The sequence below is a fragment of the Eriocheir sinensis genome, chromosome 8 (assembly GCF_024679095.1).
Source record: "Eriocheir sinensis breed Jianghai 21 chromosome 8, ASM2467909v1, whole genome shotgun sequence".
Lineage (NCBI taxonomy): Eukaryota > Metazoa > Arthropoda > Malacostraca > Decapoda > Varunidae > Eriocheir > Eriocheir sinensis.
This window is the reverse complement of record NC_066516.1, coordinates 10,031,350-10,041,599: the sequence shown is the minus strand read 5'-3', so window position 1 is coordinate 10,041,599 and position 10,250 is coordinate 10,031,350. Positions and strand designations below refer to the sequence as shown.

Below are 10,250 nucleotides of genomic sequence, written 5' to 3'. Positions count from 1 at the left end.
CCGCTCCCACGCGTCGAAGGGAGCGGCCTTGCGTGGGACCCAGACAAGTGACCGTTGCATAAAGGGGAAAAAACGCGCCAATGGTACAGCTATGGGCCGCTATATAAAGGGGAGCTGTAGAGGTCCTGTCATCCCATAGTGACTCTACGCTTAACAAGGTGAATAGCACGGCCCAGGCAGGTAGTCTTGGCTTCACGGCGGCGGTGTGAGTAAGGGACGGCTGGGGTTTCATCGTTAAGGAAAACATCATCATTGCCATTATCATTAAAGCCTCCGTAGTTTGAGGTGGAACGCGATGCTTTTTGTCTCATGGTCTTCCAAATTACTTGTAATAGCAGCCTTCTTTTCCTCAGGCAGCTCATTCATACATCTAATTCTGCACAAATTTCAGTGGTTGTCCAAAGTAGCTGATTTTATCTTGTGTTTGCCGAGTTACATCTTTTTTCTTGTTCATCTTTGTTGAGTCTTTCTCTGTATCTCATATCATTCAGTTTTCTTTACTATCTTCCTCGGGTACGCATTTATTTACTAATTTATTTATTTATTTGTATATATATATATATATATATATATATATATATAGAGATATATCGATAGATATATATATATAGAGATATATATATATATATATATATATATATATATATATATATATATATATATATATATATATATATATATAGATAGATAGATAGATAGATAGATAGATAGATAGATAGATAGATAGATAGATAGATAGATAGATAGATAGATAGATAGATAGATAGATAGATAGATAGATAGATAGATAGATAGATAGATAGATAGATAGATATAGATATAGATATACTTGTACGACAGCATGGCAAAGAAAGAGGTATAGCATTGTACACAGTATCATTCCACTTTTATTTATCACCATTATGCTACACATTTTCTAACATTTCTCTTTCAAGTAACTTCAGTTTGCATAAATCACTTATATAACTTTGATATTGATCAAACATATTAAATCTGAAGTTAACAAACCTTGTCTCTGAAATTCTACTTAACCCATTTTTCTTTTCTCTCTCCTCCCTAACCCAGGGATTTAAAGCTCCACTTCAGCCTGACGAACCACGAAGTGTGTTTCACGATTATAATTTTTTCCTAATTAAACGTGTTCCCATGCACCCAAAATGGATAAGAATAACGATAATATTGCTAAGAGTAATGATAAAAACTGATAATGATATTTATGATAATAATAATAATAATAATAATAATAATAATAATAATAATAATAATAATAATAATAATAATAATAATAATAATAATAATAATAATAATAATAATAACAATGATCAATAATAGTAATAATAATAATAATATTGATAATAATGATACGTAATAATAATAATAATAATAATAATAATAATAATAATAATAATAATAATAATAATAATAATAATAATAATAGGCCAAAAAAAGACTGCGGGGCTGGCAGCGGGCGCCACACATGTGGTTCGAGTCCTGGCTGAGGTATAATCAATAATAATAACAACAATAATAATAATAATTGCACTAGTAATAATGACAATATTAATAATGATAATAATAATATTGATTATAATATCATAATAATAATAATAATAATAATAATAATAATAATAATAATAATAATAATAATAATAATAATAGAGATTATAAGTGGTGATAATAATTAAAATAATACTTACTAATGATAATAGTTATAATAAAATTCCAAGCAATGATAAAAGTAATAATATTGCTGATAATAATTATAATAACAATAGTAATAATGATAGACACTAATAGTAAAAATAATGACTAATAACAAAATGAACGCTAATTGATAATGGCCTGCTAACTTCTCTTGCATAATTAGCTTCCGCGTTGGCCCCCAGTGACGGCCTTGCTGCCGATATGCCAATTATATCAAAGTCATTTCCGCGGAGAGAACCTTGCTCAAGCCATCATTATTATGCATAAAACTAAATACTGGTCTTAATGCTGTTAGTATAATCTGCTTTCCAGTGGAAGCAAGTTTATTTGCTGAAATAATTGAAGCCAAATATTATTGCGTGATATTTTTTTTTTCATTCTATATTCCTCGCAGCACAAATCAAGAGAACAGAATTGCTTGCTTTGACTCGCTACAAATCACAGCGTCATCATCAACCCACAGCTCGTGTTTATCAGAGTCGCTGGATGTTATTATTGTATAAATGTTTTTTTTTTCATTATTTGTTCTCTTGGCTGTGGAATATAGCCCTGTTCTGGTCAGTGTTTGACATCTTTTTTCTAAGTATCCAGTACATTTTCTTTATAGTTTCTACAGCTCCGATCACGTCAACGCAGTTATTTATGCGCAATAACTGATAACCTGGTTTGTGTTAATTACCTGGATGCCCTTGTAGCAACAATAGTCTTTTCCCCAGCGACAAGCGTGAGCAATATCTTTTTTTTTTTTTATATATATATATAATTCTTATAACGAGTCTGGAGTAAATGCGCCATAGATTGGGGACCCAAGATGAGTCGTGGCGCTTCTTGACTGACGAGTTTGGTATATATCTAGCCTTAGAATGCAAGTGGTGTGTTAAATTAAACCAGTCTACAAACTTAGTGCTGCAGAAATATAAGTGTGCTCACCTGTCACCGTCGTCTGTGTTTTTATGCCGCGCACTCCGCCCCGCACCGGGCACGTGTGACTGGACCTTGTTTCTCAGCGACACTTTCCTCCACCTTCATGATTTCTTTCGACTGATAATATTGCCTTTCATAACTAGCCTATTAAAGTTTATTAAATAATTATAACATATGGATTCCAATTCCTGTGATCACTAAGACAGTGTTTGATAAATAGTTTTATTGATATTCTTAACACTCCAGTTTTTTTTTACTAAAACAACAACATTTAAATCCACATTTTACACTATTTCATTATACTTCAATAATTCCAGTCCTTTGTGTCATATCCAAGAAGTGCTTGAAATACGCAGTTTAAACGGTGTCCCCTGCAGGAGCGGCAACCCCTGAAACGGAAGCGAGCATCGTGTGTGTGGGTCGTGGGGAGCAGCTTTGTTGTGTCGTTATGGGAACCTCTCCCTTAAGTGTCTCCCGCCTTTACGCTCGACAGTCAACCCAAGCTCCCACGCAGCCACCCTATCCATCTCAAGTCCTTCCCGGTAGGATCGATCGACTTGTCCGATTCACGAGTTACGTGGACGTCCCCTTGGTCTCCTCCACTCAGGGTTGTCTCGTACAGAAACAACCCTATGAGCAGGATCGACGTTCAAGAGGTGTGGCATGTGCCCATATGGCCGGAGTTGGCGTTCACAGACTAAATTGATAACAAGCCTCTATTCAGTTTCATCATGTAGTCGCTGGTTTGACAGGAAGTCTTTCCAGCGAAAGTTCTTAGTACCAAAGGCATCGACACGCCTCTCCAAGTCGCTATTCAGTGTCATGTCTCACAACCATACAGTAAGACTGGAAGCACAAGTGACTTGAAGGTTCGAATCTTTGTTCGCCTGCATAGATATCGACAACGCCATATATTCGTGTTGAGTGAGTCCATAACACCTGTTGCCAGGCCAATCCATCGAGTGACTTCCTGGTAAAAACCCTCCATTGTTATTCACTACGCTACCAAGGTATGTGCAGTTTTGGTGACCTCGACATCCTCACCAAATGCATGAACAGACTGAACTGTGTCATCCAACAAGCATCCAAACGACTGGACCTGGAAAGCCCGCCGGAGGTTAACACCGGGTCTGGCTCGACGATCTTGTTTCTCGGTTGCACCACCCTGGCGCTCCCTAAGAGAAGGGGATGGTTGAGTGACGAAAATGAGTAAAGATAAACGAAGCCATTTTATGAGCATCCTGGGAAAGCTGGTAAGTGCCTTTGTCAACAACGTTCGACGACACGTGTGTGGCCGGCGGGGGCTGCGAGGCACGTTTCTCTGCCTCGTGCTGGGGACGAGGGGGGAGAGTGCAAGACCTTGGGCGAGGGGAACAAAGAGGCTCAGAATCGTCCACGTTACTGCGGTGTTTAAATGAATCATTTTTGATTACCCGTATTTATTTCATTTTCACTGCTCTTATTTATTTCCTTCTTTCATTTTTATTTGACTGTTTACTCATCTTTTTCCACCAGTTTAATCCTGTACTCCGTCATCTCGCCACAATGGTTCATGTAACATACGTGATGATTCTCCATATTTTTTTTTAATTATCACATAACCTATTTCTGTTTTTTCATTACGGATTTATCTCATTACATATTTTATTCACCTATCCATGCCTTCTCTACTCTCCCCTGTTCGAAGGTGGGTTGTTCGTGGGAAGCAGCACATTCATATTATCGTCCCTTCTTCCATAACGATGAATTGTATTGACGATACCCTGCATATTTCACCCTTACTAACGATTTTGGTGTTCTTTGATTTCCCCAATCGACTCCCCTAGTCTTGAATGGTCCTATACCTTTTACCCTCCCCTTTCTTTCTCCAATCGCTTCACTATTTATCACTCTAAGTTGGGTTTTATAACTCACTCATTTTTTAATAGCTACTTACATAATATACAGTCTTTTGTTTGTCTATTAATTCCCTTCCATTCTGCAGCTTAAAATACATCTGATTGTAATAATTTTTTTGAATAGTAATTTGCCTACTTGATTATATCACTCATTCGAATATTTATTCACGCATTCTTTGCCTCTATCGCAGTGCTCTATTTATATATATTTTTCCCCATGATACTGCATTATTATTTTATTTTTGCAGCCTTTCGTTTCTCTCCTCCACAGTTTTTGTTTTTATTCTCACAGCTCGTCATTCCTCTCTTTTTTTTTTATCCTCACAGCCCTTCATTCCTCTCTTCCACAATTCTGTTATCCTCACAACCCTTCATTCCTCTCTTCCACAATTCTGTTATCCTCACAACCCTTCATTCCTCTCTTCCACAATTCTGTTATCCTCACAGCCCTTCATTCCTCTCTTCCACAATTCTTTTATCCACACAGCCCTTTATGCCTCCCCTTTACAGTTTTTTTACCCTTAGAGTTCTTCATTTCTTTCCTTCACAGTTCTTTTTATCCTTACAGCCCTTCATGCCTCTCCTTCACATTTATTTTATCCTCACAGCCCTTCATTTCTCTCCTCCACAGGTCATTTATCCTAACAGCCCCTCATGTCACTTCTCCACTATTCTTTTTATTCTCACGGCCCTTCATTTCTCTCCTCCATAGCTCAAGATGAAGTTCCTGATCGTGAGTGTCCTGGTGGCGGTGGTGGCGGGGCTCAGCAACGCGGGGACGGTCCAGAGGCTAGGCATGTTCCGGGACTCCAGCCTCGGCTCGTGCCCCAACATCACCAATAAAGAGGACCTGGAAGTCGTGCCGGTTAGTTTTTGTGTTCATGTGTGTGTATGCGTTTGTCTGTCTGTCTATTGTCGGTATTCTTCGACGCTTCCACCTCTCACATCCACTATTTCTAAAGGTCAATAAGGAGATTAATTGGGTTCTAATGAGTGTTTTTAGAGGTCCCTGGTACAGACGAAGGGTCAAACTACCACCAGGGTCATAAAACTACCCGTGGAAATGCTCAACTCTCCTACGAAAGCCTTGTCAAATGTGTGTTTCTTAGGTTCGAGGTATAGGGGGGGAAGGGTCACACTACCACCAGGGTCATAAAACTACCCGTGGAAATGCTCACAACTCCTACGAAAGCCTCGTTAAATGTTTGTCCTCGGGGGCAAAATATTTGAGAATAAATGGCTTTTGTCTGTCTCTCTAACTCTCTATCTGTCTATCTATATCTGCGTATCTCTCACCTTGCCTGATTCGAATTTCTCCATTACTAAGCATATTTCAGTTTTCTACATCTTACTCCTGGAATAAGTCTTCAGTATTTAGTTTTCATATGTCATTCGTTTCTTGATTTGCTTTGATCGTTCACCTTCAAGTATTTTTTTTTCATTCCACCATTTGTACTTTTTGAGCGAGCACCTTAACTATTTATCATGTAGACAACGCCTCTCTCTCTTCCCCCTTACGTGCCGCTCAGAGGAAATAGTTCGCTCTCATCTTTACAAGCACCTACACTCGTCCCATTTTCCCTTCTTGAACAAATATAACCTACTTCTACTTCTGTTTATCCTTTCTCTCTTCACTATTAGTTCCATTTTCCCCCATTTCCTTTGGCATATGTTTTCTCTCCTTTAAATGCGTTTGACAAATATTACAGGTTTCGTGATTATGTCTCTATTTTTTTTTTCTTTCTCTCCACTATTTGTTCCATTTTTCCTCATTTCCTTGGGTATATGTTTTCTCTCCTTTATATGCGTTTGACAAATGTTACGGATTTCGTGATTTTGTCTCTATTAATTTTGTTATCTATTGTTTCCTTGATTTGTTTCAGTACCTGGGCGCCTGGTATGAGATCGAGAGATTCGACATCATCTGGCAGCTGGGCATGGACTGCGTGGAGGCCATCTACTCCGACATCGGTGAGATAGAGAAATAGGCAAACAGATACTGATAAGTGGGAGACAGAGAAAGTGAATGTGTGGGGGGAGGGTTGGATGGTTTTACGAGATGGTGGGTGTGCGTGTAGGTGTGAGTGGGTGTGAGTGCAATTGAGTGGATGTGGGTTTAGCTGTGGGTGTGGTGTTGGTGTGGGTTTTGTATGGGTGTGGATGTATCACCCTCCAATTTTCACGTACCACTCCCCTCCCCCCACCCACCACCCAGACGAGACACACCTTCAGCCCCTCTTCTCCCTTCAGGCGGCGGTTGGGTGGAGGTGCACAACGTGGCCCGTAAACCGAGCGGCGAGTTCACGGAGATCATCGGCAACGCCACCGTCATTGCCCCCGGAGTGCTCTACGTCATCTTTGCAGGACGTGAGTATCCGCCGACAACCCGCCGCTCTCACATTACTCTAGTCGTCAGTTTTCTTTTTCTACTATTTTCCATTCAGAGATGTTTTTATGTTTTTTCTCCAGTTTAATATTTCTGGTTACTTATGAACGCGCGTGTCATTTCACCATTCACCATGTTTTCATCACGTGCTGGACTCGCGATCACCACCTAGCAGCACCTTCCCGATTGGCACGTCTGTAACCTCGCATCACACCCACACATGACTCCCGACTGCCAACTGTTCTCACTCTGTTCTGTGGGGATAGGTGGCACAAATGAAAAGAGACTGCCCATCCGTTTTTACTTCTCCCGGGAATCAAGCCTGTGACCTCCCAGTTGAGCCGAGCGCGCTAACCCCCTGTCATTCACAATGGTATGATGGCCTGTTGAAATCACGATAGCCAGCCAGTATCCTCCCAGCAAGAGGTTGGAGCTCAGTTGACGAATCTTTGGGTACGGCTAGAGCTTCGTCACATCCACATGCACACACCCGGGAGACGTGACACAACCCTCGACTGACACTCAGTGACCATTCGCTGCTGGGTGGACAGGGACACTGATGAGAGGAGACAGCACATTCCCTTGCCTTTTCATTCCTGAGACCCATCCTTCCTCCTCACAGACGTTCCCGCTGAGTATCACGTTCTGGACACCGACTACACCACCTTCTCTTCTGTCTACAATTGCTTCGAAACCGGACCTGAGCGGGTAAGTCACGCAGTATTGCCCAGCGTGGGAGAGGCGAGGCCGGGTTGGCGCCTATCATCCCTGCCACGCCCCTACCCGCTGAAAGTTCAACGCCAGTAAAATGAGAGCTGAAGGTGTATGATGATCTGAATAATTGATGTTATACTGTGGTGCGCAACTTAGGATTTGTTCTGCTTCCTCTTGATTGACATAACAGTTGTATAAAAAGCATCGTACAACTTACTAACATCTCCTTCCCGTTTGCTAAGGCTGACGTGTTTCTTTTCTTTAAGTTCTTGAAATTAGTTATATTTTAAAGACTGATACGTATATGTTCTTCGGATTGAGTAAGCTCCAGGTCATTGTAAAGCATTTTTTCTACCTGGCCTTTTTTCTACAAACGCTGCCGCTGCCGTGTCTCTCCTCTCCACTCACCCTTGCGTCACCCACAGTTCCAGTACGCGTGGATCCTTTCCCGCACCACCACCCTAGACGATGCCACCTACGACCGCGCCCGCCAAGCCTTTGCTGACAACAACATCGACCTGAGCCTCTTCCACCCCACATACCAGGGCGACGACTGTCCTTACCTTGGGACTCAGTAAAAATGAGAAGCATGCGCTAGAAGAGCAGCCACTGCTTTCCGCTTCTGCGGTGCCAAGATCTTGTGATGCTGGGTTCTCAAACTTGCGGTCATCACTGTGCCAGCATCGTCAGACTCGCTCAAGAGGGCACTTTTTAGTTTTCTTGTTCAAATTATTAGTTTAAGACAGAAATGTGTAATCTATTTATCATTATATTTAAAACTATTTATCAATAAAGAGTTGAGATTTTTGCTTGTTCGTTATTTGTGGTTTATTTTTGTTTTTGGTCGACGTCATTGGTACATTTTCAATGATACGAATTTTATTCAAGTATATTTCGTGATTTAATTCATTCAGGCATCAAGTGCTTAGTAAAAAAAAAAAAATAGTATCTAGAATGGCATAAAAATTTTAGTCCATCGTGATAAAACCATACAAACGTAATATATATATATATATATATATATATATATATATATATATATATATATATATATATATATATATATATATATATATATATATATATATATATATATATATATATATATATATATATATATATATATATATATATATATATATATATATATATATATATATATATATATATATATATATATATATATATATATATATATATATATATATATATATATATATATATATATATATATATATATATATATATATATATATATATATATATATATATATATATATATATATATATATATATATATATATATATATATATATATATATATATATATATATATATATATATATATATATATATATATATATATATATATATATATATATATATATATATATATATACAGTAAACCCTCGATATAACGGACCCGCTTATAACGGATTTTGGATATAACGGGTAAGGTCAGAGAGTCAGAAATCCACGGGGTCTGACCGAGAATAATTTTTAAAACACCTGCCTCCAGTAACTACCATAGCGTCTGCTGGCCACCTCTCCCTCCTCCCTTTATCTTAGTCTTATTCTGTTCCCCTGATGAAATATTTTCCTTCTCGTGGTTTCCATACAAATGAAGGACGTATTTATACCACAAGAAAGTCGTATGCATCAATCCATAAATGTATATCCCAAGTGTTTGTGAGTCTCGTTACTGATACAGCTTTAGGGGGTAGAGGGGAGCTAAGCCCCCAGTTAGGTAGGGTAGAGTAAGTTATGTTTGGTTAGTAAAATTATTCTTCACGGCGTGTGGCGTGGAAATACACACCACGGGGTGGGACATTGCGGTGGCGTGGTGGGCCGGTGTCGCGAGAAATATCTCTTCGCTGAAATAAGTTCCTCTGCTCCCCACCACACATGCGCACTGGGGAAATACATGGCAGGAAAACATTAATTTGCTTGGTTTTGTTCTAGTTTGTCCACTTGTGATCATTGTAAGTGGTGAGTGAAAGAAAAGATCAGTAAGCAAGTTGATCATCTTTCTCTGCGGACTGCGGCGGGTGTATAACAGGCATTGAAAAGTCAATCATTTAATGATTTGTGACAGAAAGTTATCGGATTATTTCATGACATCGAAAACTACAAAGAAAAAAAACGTTTCGTCTCCCAGTACGAGATTGGTGCACTTGTAAACTTTTGCCCATTCCTGTAACAATACGGCCCCCTCACAGGGCCCCATTGCCACCCTGGCAGCCTCAGTGCCTCGCAGTCCATCGCCAAGTTTGCTAAGCGGCTATACAGGCAACGTACACACAACATACACAGTAAAAAAATATATATATATATATATATATATATATATATATATATATATATACTTTTAATAAGTCCGTTTGTATTATTTTACGTTTTTTTTTTTTTCGACGCTTATAACGGACTTTCGGCATTAACGTACTAAGGTTTCCCCCAATTAGTCCGTTATATCGAGGGTTTACTGTGTGTGTATATATATATATATATATATATATATATATATATATATATATATATATATATATATATATATATATATATATATATATATATTCAAGAATGATTCTCTATACTTTTCAAAATATCATTTCACAAGCATCTCT

General features: G+C 38.6%; 1 protein-coding gene across 2 annotated transcripts; it reads left to right on the top strand.

Moving 5' to 3' along the window:
• On the top strand, window positions 1-8,433 carry LOC126995496 (apolipoprotein D-like). Of its 2 annotated transcripts, none has more exons than XM_050855080.1 (6): window positions 1-158; window positions 5,239-5,391; window positions 6,410-6,497; window positions 6,777-6,893; window positions 7,535-7,620; window positions 8,052-8,433. In XM_050855080.1, exons 2-6 carry the CDS (start codon window positions 5,245-5,247, stop codon window positions 8,202-8,204), a joined length of 591 nt encoding a protein of 196 aa, XP_050711037.1. In that variant the 5' UTR covers window positions 1-158; window positions 5,239-5,244; the 3' UTR covers window positions 8,205-8,433. The 2 variants fall into 2 exon arrangements, with proteins under 2 accessions (XP_050711037.1, XP_050711036.1); XM_050855079.1 differs by having other exon boundaries at window positions 82-205.
• The last annotated feature ends 1,817 nt before the right edge of the window (window positions 8,434-10,250 follow it).